Raw genomic sequence first — 16,704 nt, 5'->3', positions numbered from 1 at the left:
TACTAATGTAATTTCTTAAATTACAAAATATTTATATATAATTATATATATCACTTTCAAGATATCAAATTCAGAATTCAGCAAATATTTTGAAGTATTTCTCAAAAAATTCCCAGCATTTAATTAAATAGAAGTATCCAATTATCAGTCGATGACAGCAAGCTGCATTCAGTGCGTCCGCTGCTAACACATAATTTCCACTCATATACTATACTCCACATATGGCTTTGCCACTTAAAAGGAAAATGTTGCTAATAATATATTAAATGATAATATTAAAATTTTAATTAATTTCATATCTATACTAATATTAAAAGGAATTATCTACACTCACAAACGATAGTTAATGACACTGTCATACTAATTTTTAAATATGACAATTATAGTACTAATTATACAATTTTAAAGATTAATTATCACTACTGTTATTATTATTATTATTTACAAAAATAACTCCACATCATTTTAGCACCACTACATCAATTCTTTTATTGTGGTGATAATATTTAAGTTGTTTTTTGTTTCTTCTTTCTATTTTGAAGTGTAATTTGTTGTTTTATATATTTATATTTTTATTATAATTTAAAATGTAAAAATATTAATTAAATGCACGTGTAGACGGTGTGTCACAACGACTAAGTATATATATTAAATGATGATGTCAAAATTATTATCAGTCGTGTATATAAGTAACTAAAATTTTACTACTAACACTTCGTTTTCAAGTAATTTGTGTTTTTTCTGCAAACTTCTTGAGGAGATTACTCATCAAATTAAGATTTGGTCGTACTTTATTTTATAATTTTCATTTGGAGAGAAAATGATGGAGTATTTGTTTTTTTTTTTTTTTTTTCTGAATAAGTCAATTATAATAATTAATATTAAATATTTATATTTGGCAACAATCAGTAGCTATATGAAACATACATTTATCATAATCAGTATCAAATAATTATACCAATTATTAAAGTAAACTAACTTTCAACACGTTGATAGGGTAAGAATTCATGACTTTAGAGTCATGAGGCATCAACTTTGTTAATTGATTTAAGCATCGTTGGCACACAAATGGAAATGGCAACCAGACAGAAGCTAAAAATTCTAAATAAATTAATTATATTATTTATAGATATTATTTGGGTGGGGTTGTCGACAAAATTCCAGATCCTCGGTGAACCCGATGGGATCAACAGGCTATTTCTACGTCCAACGGCAAGAAACTAACTCCTATTTTCGATTCATAACCAGCTATTCCCAGGCTTTTTCCTCACTCCTTTATCACACATTAGCTTGCGAACACTGGCTGCATCGTTCCAACTACCTTCAGTTGCCAGCACATTAGCCAACAATACATATATAGCAGGATCATTAGGACACAGTTTGATGAGCTTTCTGGCAGCACGCACAGCAATTTCCTTATTACCGTGAACTTGACAGGCACTTAACAAAGCTTTATATACAGAGGGTCCTTGCTCAATTGGCATGCTATTGATAAACGCCTCGGCTTCATGGAGAAATCCAGCACGGCCGTAGAGATCCACTATGCAGGCGTAGTGCTCGGCCTGTGGAAGGAAGGCGTCATGTTTCATTAGATCAAAGTACTCTAGGCCTTTGTCGAGCAGCCCAACATGGCTGCAAGCGGTGAGTGCTGCAAGGAAAGTGGTACCATTTGGCTTAATCACACTCTCTCTCATCCGTTCAAACATTTGAATAGCTTCTCTACCATAGCCATGCTGGGCACAGCCTGTAAGCAATGAATTCCATGATATCAAGTCATGCTCATCCATTGAAGAAAATACTTTCTTTGCGTCCTCGATCTTACCACATCGTGCATACATGGAAACAAGCCCATTTTGCACATATAAGTTCATAATGTACCCAGTCTTGAACACCAGAGCATGGGTCTGTTTTCCTTCGTTGAGTGCTGAACTGTTCCCCAGTGCTTTTAACACACTAGAAAATGTGAAGAAGTCAATCGCAAAGCCGGCCCGTCTCATTTGAGAAAAACACATGAGAGCTTCCTCACCGATTCCCAAATTAGAAAATCCAGCAATAACAGCGTTCCACGCAATTTGATCCCATTCAGTAATACTGGAGCAAATTTGGTATAACTCACCTATGCTACAACCACATTCTGAATACACAATCACTAGTGTAGTGGCCAAGTGAGCATTAGACTCCAAGCCCTCCCGAATCACACGACAATGAATCTGCTTGCAATGGTTTAAATCATCTAGACAACCAAATGAGCTCAACAAACTATTGTACGTAACGTAATTCGCCTTAAGACCAGATAAGGACATTTCTTTAATCAAAATCATCGCTTTTTTGGGGCACCGATTATGTGCATAGCCAGCAACCATTGAAGACCAAACAGCAACATTCTTATCAACCAACCCATCAAAAACTTTAACAGAATCCTCCATGTTCCTACATTTTGCATGCATGTCAATCAAACTGCTTCCCACCACAACATTAAACTCCATCCCTGCTTTCAAACTCAAGCCCTGCACTTGCGCTCCAAGCGCAGCATCTTCTAACTGCGCACACGCAACCAATGCAGCCGAAACAGCAAAGGCTGTCATGGGAACACCCTCTCTTAACATCCTGATAAACAACTGAATAGCCGTGCGAGGGTCACGGGTGGTCACGTACCCAGAAACCAAAGCATTCCAGGTAACTGCATTCCTGTTGGGCATTTCATCGAACAGTCTGTGAGCCCACAAAACCTCAGCGCATTTCCCGTACATATCTATGAGGGAAGTGTTGATGTGTACATTGGAGTGAAAACCCATCTTAATAACATGGCCGTGAAGCAGAACTCCAATTGAAAAACAACCCTTTTCCGCACACGACGATATAATTTTGTTGAGAATGTAGGGGTTCTGCAGAGACTCCTCCTCAGGGTCTTGCAATGAGACATTTGGGTCTAAATTTACGGGGACTGTGTTGGAACAGTGTTCTAAACAGTTTATTTTGAAGTAAAGAGTGGTCAGAGCGCGGGAAAGGAGGTAATTGGATGATTTTCTAGCGTGGTGTTGTGAGGAAAATGAAGGGAGCCGCGGGCTCATCTTGTCAACATCATCACAGGGGACATGTCCACCATAACTCAAAGTTGATGGGATACAAAATAAATGTATGATTTATTTAAAATATTTGAAAAATTAATAAAATTATAGAATAAAATGCAAATAATAGGAATTAATATTCATTAATATATATATATATATATTAAAAATTTAAAATAAAATCTCTTAGTGAAACATTTCTGTAGAAGCTGTTCTACTAGAGATATTCTTGAAATTGCTTCGACAAATATTTCTCAAAATAGTAATCCAAACTTTGCTAATTAATCTTAACGGCGCTTCCTCTACCAATTAGATCAATTTTTTAACGCTAGAGAAAAATAGCTAGGTATATCTATTTCTTCATATTTCAATTTCTATGAGGTTTTTTTCTTTGCTACAGCTCATATCGAATTTGATTTATTTGTATTGTATATTGATGAACGCACAATATAATAAAATATATATTTTGATCTCCGAAAAATTGATATTTTTTTTTACAAATGATTAATTAACTTGTGATAAAATTATGTTACTATTTTGTTAGTTTTTTCATTCTTGAATGTTGATATTTTCATGGATAAACTCATTTCTTCAATAACAACAATCAATCTAATTAAAGTATTTGAATCATCTTATAAGATAAAAGATTATACATCTCATATAGTTGAGCATGCAAAAATATATAGTTTCAAATACTAAGACGGTGTAAAATTTAAATAATAAATTTCGGCAAGACAAAATGTACTATGATCTATTTATTGCAATTGATTTATTTTTCATACTTAAAATTTCATTATTGCTCCATATTTAGGATTTGTTTAGGTGCAATATTACTTGACATTCCTTTTATTATGAAGTAAAGTATATATTATGTACCAAAAAGATCTTTAGGCGATAAAATATAAACATGTGTATAGTTCAAAACGGTAAATTTTGTTATCCCTTCAATTTACAGTCACTCATTAATAATAGCTGTTGTGTGCGCGCAACGAAAATTAAAATAAAATATATATAAATCATCAGTTGAGGTAAATAAAAAGAAAATGTATCTGGCTAATATGGGTAAGTAACAATTATGACATAGTATGATAACAATTTTGGGTATATGAATTTCAAGGAGTTATTACAACGTTGTTCAGTTTAATAAATACAATTCACAGAAGGGCATTTTTGTTAATGCATCATAAATTCACGCTTTCTATACTTAGCCACCAACCATGAAAAGATTCTCGAGATAAGAAAGAAGAAGAGCGTTGCATAGTATCTCAGCTTTTTCTTACCTATAAAGGCAAAAAATCTAACGAACAATATTACTAGAAATATTTGAATTTGAATTCATTATCAATGTGACCATCTGAAAAGTTTTTTTTTCTTCTATCAAACATCATAATTCTTATTTTTTCGAGAAGGTTGCATCTATATAATTTAATGTGGCATCAATGAAGTTTATTTATTTGAGATTAGACTGTTCTATAGTAAAGTTTATTTTTCATTTTAAAAGACTCTGTATAGTGCCGTCAGTAAGAGCTTAGAAAAAGACAGGTCTGTTGTGATTTAAAGTGTGTTATCATCTAAAATTTTAGGTAATTTATTTATTTTAATTGAAATATTCTAGCACAACATGTGGTCCCACATGCCTTTCACGTAATTTTGTCAGATCTATTAGACTGAAGACTATGTTTATCTCGGCACAAAGCTCATAGCACGAGTAATACTTCAACTTGCCCATGAATAAAAATAGTATTCTCATATACCGAATTCATAAAAAAGCTTTTTAAATCATCTATGTGACTCATGTGAACACAAAAAGAATGTATGAAACAATTCATGATCATCTAAAAAAATTTATTATCACTTGTATTAGAACTTATGATAATATATATGAAATTAATTAATTAATTAATCTTTTTTATCATCTCTTTAGCTCTTTCCTCTATTATTTACTACTAATAACATCCTTTAGGCGATCTATATTAAAGATCAAATAATTTATATTCACAATAATTCAATTATCACCCACTTTGCTATAATTTGGCGTAGAAAATACGAATTAAAATTTACAACATTAGTAGATCTATTTTCTCATTTTTCAGAAGTCCTTAAAGCAACACAATATTTAGTTATTTATTTATTTAGAACAAAATATTTAGTTTATTTGGTCATTCAAAAGAGACAAAGAGTCACAAAAAGGATAGTTTAACGTAGGACCCATACAATGCTTTCCATACCTTCTACTTCACAATTCTCTTGAAGTTGAAAGATTCTGAAATTGAGGGTGAAAAGGTGCTTGGCATGACTGTTCACCTTTCTCATGTGTGCAGTGAGCATTGCTGACAGTGCTGCAGTTGCTAGAAGATTAGGTATGGACTAATAACGTGACTAGACACCAAAGCAAAGCTATTTACCATATAAAAGCAATGATTACTAGCTCCAAATTCTCATTTATAACTTTATCTCGTGAGATAATGATGAATTTTACTACTTAAATATATATTAATTTGAGATAAAATTATTTTTTTCATTAAAATTTAAATTAATATCAATCGTCGACACATAATTTTTATTATTATGACAACACTAAAAGGTCATAAATGACGCACAAATTTCTATTATTTATTTGCATTTTTTCTCAGAGGGTAAAAGGCCACTTATCTTTTAAGTAAGAAGCTTTACGTAATTTTTTTTTAAATTTTTTTTGGGTAAAATAAAATGTAGTAGCAAGACTATTTGTTTGTACTTTTCACATTTAATTTATGATAATTTTTTAAAGGTTTTCGACTAAAAGTGAGAAATTTGTATCTTAGCTCTTCTTCAAATTGTATGCTTTAGATTTACTTTACAAAAGGTGAAGTATTAGGTTGATTCACGGTATATTCAATTGTTGTTCCATGTATGTATTATCTTTGTACCTCGATAAATTTTAAAAATTAAAAAGATATTTTTTTTTCTTATTTGATACAATTAGATTACATAAAGTAAGACTTATATTTAGTGAACCAATAATGCGCATTCAATATTTTTAAACTCCAACTTAAATCGAATAATGCGCATTCAATATTCTTAAACATGTATACTTAGAAAAATAATAATTATGTAAACATATGTACTTTTATTTTTGTGTTACATAACATTTAAAACAAATAAGAAATAGGAAACTAATCACGCAAATCAAGGGCTTCGTACGAGGCAAATTAGATTTCCTTTTCTTTTTTGGACTTACGGAGTCGATTATTTTTGCATGGGGAACAAGGTTGACTTTTTAAGTATTTATAATCTTTTTTTTAAAAAAAAATTACAATCAGTAAATAAAAATTTCGGAGGTGGTCAATATAATTAACCTTAAAATATAATTGAGCGGTTGTAATATTAGTTACTTTCCTTTGCTCAAACATGCTATCGAGTTTGTTTGACAATGATGTCGAATGTCACGTCATCAACTAAAGTCCTTGCTTTTGTTGTCGTTTGTCATCAATTAAAGTCCTCACTTCTACGGATTTAGATGTCACGTGTTATAGTTAGAGCTAACGGTTCATGGATGCGGACTGCTATTTGTCATTAATGGCGAAGAGATCAACCCTAAATCTTTGATCTAAAACAAACAACAGAACGACAAAAATTAAGTCAGCCGAGAAATACTTCGTCCAACAGATGTCTGCACAAGTCGTAAAACGCAACAATAAAATCAATTTATCGAGGGTCCTACAAAATCAATATGTCGGTTATCAAATCAAATTTTCAAACATAAAACTCAAATGATCTTACTTGTATTTGATTCGGAATACTTATTTTGCATGCTAACTAAACGTCATTGACCTAGTTTTATTTCTTCGTAAAAAAGCTTGTGCAAGAATGTACATTATGTACTTTACAAGAGTTAAATTACAAATAAATGCTTCCTCACCATATAAATTATGCTACTTTGATATTTATAACAATCATATTCATTTTGAGTGCCTATATAATGTTACATCACCTCTATTTATTTTCCATTACTTTATTAATTAGTGTATTAAAAATTGTACATTGTCAAAAATTTAAAAAGTATACCAATAGTAAGTCATGAATATAAATAATAAACTTAATGAATTATGGGAAGGAAATATTTGGTTTAGCCATGATAACATATATACTTGACTCTTACTAGTTTTATAATTTAATTCTTATGTACATATATTCTTGAAATCTATATAGATTTTGTAAGCATAAATTAATCAACATAAATAGTTTCATTAATTAATCCCTCAAGCTATCATACTAAATACAACAAAATGCAGTACACAGTTTATCGTGGTCTTGAACCCTTTTTTTCTTTTGCTATGAGTTGAAAATAAAAAGAGACGATACATTCAATTTATCATGGGACGATACAAAAAGTGTACATCGTATGAGATGTCATAATTATCGCATCCTAGTTGTCTTCTCCAACGCAGTACTATAAAAAGGGGTTCTTACGCAAGGTTATAAACCATCCTCTCTTCCCTTCTCCTCCCTCCACAACCAAAATTAGAAACTATCTCTTCATACTCACCATTGTATTTCTTTCCTTTTCAGTCTCTCTGATAACATGAAATGATATATACCTTAATAGAAGGTATAGAAAGAAAGTAAAGAGAGAAGTGGTTGGGAGAGAGCAAGTGCAAAGAAGCAAAAGGAAGATGGGTAAGCGTATGAATGAAGCAAAAAGCGTTGGTACAGTGGGAGTGATGGATAACCTCCACCATGCACAGGCATCAATTGGTGTGCTTACGAGGGCCAAAACCCTGGCCCTCAAGAAGTCCTTATCCTCTCTGTCTACTTCCATCATCATGGAGGATATAACGGCCAATAACGGTAGTGATGGCTGTTACCTCCAACTGAGAAGCAGGCGATTGGAGAGGCGTGTGACTCCTCTTGTAAAGAAAGCAAAAAAGAACAAGTGCTCGCCGGCTAAGGGTAAGAAGGAAGTTGCTTCTCTGAAGATTGAAGAGGACAGGGTGGAGGAGAAAGTCGACAAGGAAGAGGAGAATAACAAGAAAGATGATTACAATGAGGAAGAGGAGGGCTCGTATGGGGATAATGAGCTTGATCTTGAAAACAAAGGAAGGTGATTTGAATATACTCATATTTCCTTGCTCACTTGGTTTTTCTAAATTCATATTTGAAATATTTAATTTTGTATTTCTCAATCTTTGAGTTTTGATGCATGCTAGTTCATGGTTTGTTTGATTTTGCAAAAACTACCAACATCTTTAAGATCATCATCGCATTCAAATTTATTGCTTCGTGATGAAGGATCGACTTCTTTTTATTTTTTCTTTTATTACGAAAGATAATGTTAAAAACTTTAGGCAAACAAAATTGGATTTATATATATATATATATATATATATGAAATATAGATGCTGAAATTTGTATATTTTTTTCTTGTTCAAATTATTTTTGAATAAAACTTGGAAGTGAAGTTTATCTTGTGAGCTTTATTTGGTTAATAATGAATATATGAGATACTTGATGGAAATTAAATTTTGGGGTTCCAGTACAAACTTCTTTTAAGTTAATTGGTCTATTTATTTTCTGCATGGGGATTTTTTGCTTTCTTTTATTGCCTAATAAATGTGGAGATATGGATCTAATTAATTAAAATCTATCGGTAAATTTTATCTTGAGATTTATTTTCATTAACATTAATAAATGATAGATCTCCAATCATATCTTCAGCATTTTCCACTTGAAAAGCATAAATTATATATATATGTGTTATATTATTTCATATAAATTTATAGATGATATTATTCGAGCGTTTTTTTTATATCGTGACCAGTCGACAATGTGGAAAGGAGAAATACTTCGAATATATAAAGAAAAAATCTTCATTTTCTGGTTCTTTCTTTGTCCTTTGTTTGTAGATATACAAGGAATAACTACTTTACTGATGTCATTAATTCTTGATTTATTGCTTGCTCATTTTTATGATACTATCCTTGTCTTGCAACTCTTAAGGCCTTTAATAGAATTGATGATTTCATACTGTACTCACTTACTAAATATGGCTACTTCATTAAAAGGATGTTTGTGTTACTTCATATGTACTAAATGTAAGGAAATTACAACCCATTGTCTTCTATATTATTTTAGATGCTTTTGTCATTCCGTTAGGTTGTCTGTCAAAATACTTAATGTGAAGGAGTTTATGTTTTCTAAGATAAAAATAAATTAGAGGTTCCAACATCATCATATTTCTTGCATTACTGTAATGAATACTAACAAAGTCTCAACTCTATCCACGCAGAATTACTAGGGAGAGCACTCCTAGTACCTTGACTGAGGGTTCCAACATCATCAAAACTCCTACTTCGAGCAACAAGTCGGCCACCAATGGGAATGCCATCAAGAAAGGGAAAGCAATAATGCCAAGCGCAGAAGAACTGGAGGCCTTTTTTGCTCCACAGGAGAAGCTGGACATTGAAAGATTCATCGAAAAGTACAGATTTCTACGCTGCATATCTTACACACAAATACACATGCATATATATATATATATATTTGTGAAATTAATGATTACTCATACTTATGTCGCTTTATTCGGCAGGTACAACTTTGATCCAGTGAATGAGAAGCCACTCAAAGGACGTTATGAATGGGTCGAATTCAAACCTTAGACAAGCACTAAAGATCCATTAAGACTTGAAGGACTTTCTTACAACAAGGGTACTGAAGGAAAAGTTTAGGAACTTTCATTTGTGTGTATTGTTGTTGGTCATGTTGTGGTTTGTGTTGTCTTGCTCTAGTGATAGTGTTTAATGAAGTAGCTAGGTGCACTGCAGGTTATTTAATGTTTTCAGAAGTTAAAATTTAGTTTTTCTGTATCATGTTTCTCTCCTTCACCTTGTTGTCTTTCTCTATGTTGATTGTACTTGTAAAATATTACATGAGTCTATGTCAACTTCTGCTTTATGTGACCATCGTTTACAATAATGTTTCATCGATGCTTAGTTTTTATACAATTTTTTAGCTCAAAACAACCTTAGTTTTTCATCAATTCAGATTTTGTCAAATCTTACCTTGAATAAGTGAATGTTATGGAATAAATAGAGGACAACTTAATGAGGTCAGCATATATATCTTCTCAAAACCAAAATCCTCATAGTTTAATTAAGAAAAAATTGCACTTGCGATCCAACACGACAGAGAGTGTTGCATTTTTTGGTCTTATAGTTTATGAGTTCAGCATATTTGACCCCATAGATTAAAAATATGTAGCATTTAGGACTAAAAATGTTACAATCTTTTATCCTATGAACCAAATGTTTCCACAATTTTTATCACATGGGATAAAATTGCAATATTTTTTATTTTATAAGACCAAATATACTAAACTCGTAAACTATGGGACTAAAAGTGCAATACCTCCTGTTGTGTGGGACAAAAAACACAATTATCCCTTTGATTAGGCTGCAATTTTTTTGAGTTGTAGTTTCGCAAGAAAAAGAATTAGATTTGGTACAACAAACCAAATCATCACCTATTTATGTAAGTGTATGCCACAAATGTGATTGTTTTCGGATATGGAAGATCCATTGGACACATTATATTCCATTACCCTGCATCCAATGTGTGATAATGCCAACGGATACTATCTCTAATACTCAGATTTTGAATTATGTTTCTATTATAGTCTGAGTTCAATTTCCTTATACGATCACTAGGAAATTTTTTTACTATTGGTTGTAATATTAGTAGTTATGGCTAAAAATTCTTGTAAATCACTACTATTAACTACAGTTAAATAAAATCGATGTAAAAAATTAGTTTTTCTAGAATGAAAAAATTATTTGTCACGACTAAGAGCCATAATTAAAACATTTGAGTCATGGCAAATGTTTAAGCTACCCTAGCAAAAACCACGGCCAACAATCGTTACGTAGCCATGGTCAATAGCTATTTGCTAGAACTATTTATTATTAACCATGACAATTAACTGTAGTTAAATGTTATAATTCTTCTAGTGAATAGATTAAGATTTATAAGTATATCCAATCAATAGCAATCATATATACTTGACCAAGACGCTCCACAATGTACCACTTATCGAAATTCATCAACTTATACAAAATTAACATTTTGGAAAGAAAATGTAATATATTTCGACTTGATGTATAGTAAGAAATCGAAAATTAACTAGAGGAGCAATAGTACAAATAACCAATTATAGTAAGTAACTTTATTTAATTATAAAGAAGTCGTCAATGTACGTATTTGGGGTAAATCTCTAGAACTCAAAGTTTGATAACTTAGGTGAACACGTCGAAGAAGTGAATCCCCAAGCCCAGTACTACGATTGCAAGGGCCAGTACAAAATAAAGAAGTTTATTTGTCGATTGTAACGGTTTGTCTTTCACATCTTTAGTCGGACCTAATGTTGTATCTCCAGTTATGGTAGCGAGATTGGTGGATGGATCAATCTCCCCAATGTAGAATTCATCCAACATCAACCTGGCCGCACTGCCATGCCCTACGTCCTCAAATTCTTCGCTTGCATCCTTGCCTACAATACAAAATCGATGGGACTTTTTGGTTATGCATTTCGATTTAATGCTAAAAGTTAATTATAATCCGTAAATTAGGGATTCAGATTGAATAAATTTGTGAGGTAAAAGGATAAACGTCTATAGTCTGATCGATAGTGTAAACGTAAGTTATATGCTAGAGATCCGAAAATTTAATATGCTCATCATCACAACTCGAAATTGTGAGTTACCTGCTGCTGCTAGCAACACTTCATCACCACCAGGATGGTCAGTCAAGTAGTTGGTTACGTTGTAAACCTGTAATTGCAATTCACAATAAATTCAAATACTTACATATAGAATATATGCGCGTTTGCGTGTATTAATTAGTGTGTATAATGTAAAGTTACTGTTTACTTGCAAGTTTAATAACACATATATATAGGAGTGTCCAAGACCCAAAAATATAGGTCACATTCATAACTGCTCAAAACAGGCTCAAATGAAAGGTAAGTGCCATATTAGGATAATGTGGATCTTATGACATTAATTATCCGAAACAGGCATCAATATCTCCTAAAGTTACATAATTTAAAAGGGTGAATGACTATTTTATAAGGCGTGCTAACAAGTTATCGAACTAAAATACCAAAGAGATAGAATTACAGAACTAAAAGTGAAATTAAACTTTTCCTTGGCAGACAATGTCTCATGTTGCATCTATGTATTGAGAATATTTAGGATTAATTGCAATTTTCGTCCCCTAACTTCAGGCCATTCTCGTTTAGTCCCCTAAGTTACTAGGGTTCCATTTTGGTTCCGTAAAACTGAAAAAATCTCAATTTTGGTACAAATTTGGTCGGAAAGTTGAGTCTCTCGCCGAAAAAAGTCACATGCCAGGCATGTGACTTTTTAAATTGGGGCTTGCATTCTGATTGGCCATCCTAAAAGGCTTAAAGGCAATTTCCGTCCCCTAACTTCAGGTCATTCTCGTTTTAGTCCCCTAACTTCAAGCCATGTCTTTACCACATCATCTTTTTCAGCCAATCACAATGCAAGCCCCAATTTAAAAAGTCACATGTCTGGCATTTGACTTTTTCCGACGAGTGACTCAACTTTCCGATCAAATTTGTACCAAAATTGAGATTTTTTCATTTTTACGGGACCAAAATGAAACCCTAGTAACTTAGGAGACTAAAACGAGAATGGCTTGAAATTAGGGAACAAAAATTACCTTTGAGCCGAATATTTATATCTATCTATATATATATTCTAGTTATCTCAGGACATAAATATGTATGTTTAAAATTTTAAGGCATAGGCACAATTACTTTTTATATGTATGGTTGTATAAGTTACTATGAATTTTTTATATATACAAGGGCAATGGAAATATAAAAAATAAATAATGAAAGAGACAATACTCAATTATATATCTTAACATTATCTTCTTTTCAAATTAGTTTTTTCCATGTACTAAATGAACGTAACATGATAGTTATTTTATTAAGGTCGTACAATCTATAAGTAAATACACATTATTTTGAATATAATATATATCTAATAACAACAATAATAAACTAAAAGACCCACTCCATTTTTGCTTTATTTAATTAAGCAAGAGCGGAAATCTTAGAATACGATCTTTTTTCCTTTCATCTTCACCAGTTCTCCATTAACTGATCATCTTGCCCTCTTTAGTAGAAATCACAAACTTGATCCATCGAGCGTTTGTCAAATTGATGCGAAAACCCATGAATCGTTGGTATTGGGTTCTACAGGGAGGACATTGATTCTCACTTTATTGGGAAAAAATGCAAGGTTAATCCTATAACTACAGGGGATGGCAATTTCAATCGCAATTTGATTTCAATAGAACTAATTAAAATTGTCAAACTCTATAGTTACAGGGCTAAAATTGCATTTTTTCCCACTTTGTTAATAATAAAGACCTATTGTTATTCCATCATGCAATGTTTTTTAAAAGTCAAACAATGTAATCAAGAAATATTCATATATATAAAGAAGAAACACAAAGGAAAGTACATACATAAAAATTCTTACTCAAATTAAGTTTGATCGAATCAAATCAATCACGAAGAAAGCGTAATATACTTGTTATGTGAATGGTCACTTTTCCTTAAATGTATACCAATCATATAGTAATTGCATAACACTTGTCATATAATTGATTTATTGATTCGACCAAATTCGATTTGAATTAGAATTTTCGTAAATATACAATGAAAAATACATGTAAATACCTTAGCATTAATGATGACCCAACAATCTTCAGAAGTGTTGTGAGCAGAAACTTGAGAATGGGTGAATACTTTGCTTTCTGCTCCCATTGTTGTTCCCAAACAAGAAAACGAGCTTAATATTATTGAAGAATTCTTGATTGTTTGGATACATATAATATAGCATTATTGCACCTTAATATATTGATGAAATCTTGGGATGCTGACAAACTTTGGGATCATTGTTTGTATAAGTTTAATATAATCAGCCGATCAGAAAGCGAAATAAACTATATAAATTTGTTTCAATTATGAAAAAGAGAGTAATTTTTAATAGGAAATCATGCAGTAGGGATAGTTCTGTTTATATCCCAGATTTATGATTTATTTACATCAATTGTTGCTATTTTTTGCGTAATTACAGAAACCACCAGTTGACAGTCAGAAAGCAAGGGTAATTTGTGAAATGATATCGATGTTTTTAGTGGTGTATGTGTAATTTTTTTAAAAATATGAGTAGTTTATGTAAATAATGTTGATATTTTTTGTGGATGTATGTGTAATTTTTAAAAAATAATAAAAATAGATCATAGGTCAGGAGGTGTAGATGGAATTATCTCTAAGGGGTAATTACACTCCCTTCCTTGAGATTTGAGAAATTCCATCTAACACTCCTAAGGTTTTAATTTTTCCGTATAACAAATAAGTTCATCCATGTCAAAATTCACCGAAATTGCTGATAATAACAAAAAAATAAAGAGAATCTATATTTACCCCTGATTCGCTTATTACTAATTTATTACAGGCCAAATAAATCTTTTATGATCAAATTATCACCATACGTCTTCATGCGTTAATTCATGTGAGGAGGTATATCTTTATTGTTATATGGGTAGTTTAATAAAAAAAAATTATTTGACTTGCAATAAGTCAGTAATATGTCAATCGATTATAAATATAAACTTCCATTCGGTTTTTTGTTAACATCAATAAATTCAGTGAATTTTGACTAATGAAATGACTTATTTGTTAGACGGAAGCAAACCTCAAGGGTGATAAATATAATTTTTCAAACCACATGAGATTTACGTATAATTACAGCAACCCTCATTATACCCGAGTTTGTAATTATTCCTATCTCTAATTATTTTTGTAGTGAGATGCTAAATTTGATTAAATCATTAAGTATTTTAATTATCTAGCACTGGGGTTAGAAATGGGGAGTTTCTTGGATTGTTTAATGCCCCAGTTTCTAAATTTTAAAGCGAATGGTAGTTTTCAGAGATGCTTGGAGTTGTAAGGATGCATCCAGTTATTCCAATGTTCAGATTTTATCTGGGAAGAGAAGCATCCAAAATTAATAGTTGACTTCTCTATTTCTCCATTGCAAAAACTACTGTCTGTGCTGACAAAAAAATGCTGGAATCATGAATAAGTTTAAGGTCATAAATTTAAATTTCACCAAATACATGAGTATTTGTATTAGTTTATATGAATTTATTCTAGGAATGTTAATATAGGTTAAGACATACCCTAAATCGACTAGTTTTGGATTAGGTTGGATTTCTTATAATTTAGAATAAATTGCTTTATGAGGGGTTTAATAAATTATTATTTATTTTATATAGATTGGATATGAGTTCCTAATGGCCTAATATGAGTTTTTAATGAACCTAATATGGGTGGATTGTGGGTTCAACCATAACATAGAAGTAAAAACAATTAAAAATAAAATAAAAGATAATGTAATTTTTTTCAAAAATTATTGTTTTTTGAGATCGAACCCATAGGGCGGATTCATTTGAAAATTGAGTGAAATACCAATGAACCAACATTCACATTATAATGATTATTTAAATTCTTTAATAATAATGAACAAATTCATTAAGCCCATAAACTAAATATATTTTTACCTCCTATAATTGTATAAGTTGCTAATTAAATCCATAATTAATAGAATAAGACTTATATATTATTCTAAGAGATGCTAATTATCTATTGACAATAAATTTTACTTATAATTTTAATGGTAAATAATTCGTTATTTTTGTTAGGGATAATAATATTTACACCTCCTCACCGATTGCCCTTTTACACAAACCATCCCTACCTTTTTAAAAATTATAGAAATGAACCCTGCCAAGTTTTAAAACCCCAAAATGCCCCTATTAATTTAATCAAACTTTAATATAATTTTTCAAGAATAGAAATGTCATCTGGAGTGTTTCTATAATTATCAAATAATAGAGGGGCGTCAAAATAATATATATGAGGATGAGTAATACAATTCCATAGATTTTTTATTACTTATATTAATTTTTTAATTAAAATTTAAATTATTTCATTATTTTTTAATTAAATCTTTATATAAAATTACACCTTTTAATAATTAAAATAATAAAATATTTAATTAATATATTAATAAAATTAATTACTAAATTGTGATTTTAAATTAAAAAATTATCACCATGCGCACCCTCAACTCCTATCTGTGCCCTGGCCCCCACTTCCCCATTGCAACCTACAGCCTTGCCCCACTTCTCCTATTCTTCACCCTACTCTACGATTGTCTGCCATCAAAATATGTATGTATAAACGTATATATAAATATATACAATTAAATATGTCCAATTATTATATATTTATATATTTATAATATAAATATATATACATATATGTATAACTTATTAATTTTAGTAAAATTTAGTTATAAATAAAAATAGAGAATAATTTTTAAATTTTAAGAATTTCAAATAATTTATACAAGTGTGATAATTTTTAAATTTATAACTTATTAAGTAATTTAATTTCATTAATATATTATTAAGAGATGTAATTTTATATATAGAGAGATTCAATAAAAAAAATTAATAAAATAATTTAAATTTAAATTAAAAATCAGCATAAAGT

General features: G+C 30.8%; 3 protein-coding genes across 3 annotated transcripts; 1 reads left to right on the top strand and 2 right to left on the bottom strand.

Annotated features, from left to right (window-relative positions):
- Positions 1 to 1,088: 1,088 nt before the first annotated feature.
- LOC105171869 (pentatricopeptide repeat-containing protein At4g13650-like) lies at positions 1,089 to 3,109 on the bottom strand. The gene has a single exon (XM_011093119.3). The coding sequence runs from the start codon at positions 3,069 to 3,071 to the stop codon at positions 1,239 to 1,241; it is 1,833 nt and encodes a 610-aa protein (XP_011091421.2). The 5' UTR covers positions 3,072 to 3,109; the 3' UTR covers positions 1,089 to 1,238.
- A 4,416-nt stretch (positions 3,110 to 7,525) lies between these two features.
- Positions 7,526 to 10,006, top strand: LOC105171870 (cyclin-dependent kinase inhibitor 3). The gene is made up of 3 exons (XM_011093120.2): positions 7,526 to 8,151; positions 9,337 to 9,528; positions 9,637 to 10,006. The coding sequence occupies exons 1-3, from the start codon at positions 7,724 to 7,726 to the stop codon at positions 9,704 to 9,706; spliced, it is 690 nt and encodes a 229-aa protein (XP_011091422.2). The 5' UTR covers positions 7,526 to 7,723; the 3' UTR covers positions 9,707 to 10,006.
- A 1,240-nt stretch (positions 10,007 to 11,246) lies between these two features.
- Positions 11,247 to 13,951, bottom strand: LOC105172049 (cytochrome b5, seed isoform). The gene is made up of 3 exons (XM_011093389.3): positions 13,819 to 13,951; positions 11,806 to 11,872; positions 11,247 to 11,592 (listed from the first exon to the last, which is right to left on the bottom strand). The coding sequence occupies exons 1-3, from the start codon at positions 13,903 to 13,905 to the stop codon at positions 11,339 to 11,341; spliced, it is 408 nt and encodes a 135-aa protein (XP_011091691.2). The 5' UTR covers positions 13,906 to 13,951; the 3' UTR covers positions 11,247 to 11,338.
- Positions 13,952 to 16,704: the final 2,753 nt, after the last annotated feature.

This window comes from Sesamum indicum, linkage group LG10 (genome assembly GCF_026168435.1).
Source record: "Sesamum indicum cultivar Baizhima isolate 11 linkage group LG10, ASM2616843v1, whole genome shotgun sequence".
In the NCBI taxonomy this organism is placed as follows: Eukaryota; Viridiplantae; Streptophyta; class Magnoliopsida; order Lamiales; family Pedaliaceae; genus Sesamum; species Sesamum indicum.
Note: the sequence above shows the minus strand (reverse complement) of the source record. Positions and strands in the feature narration are given on the sequence as shown.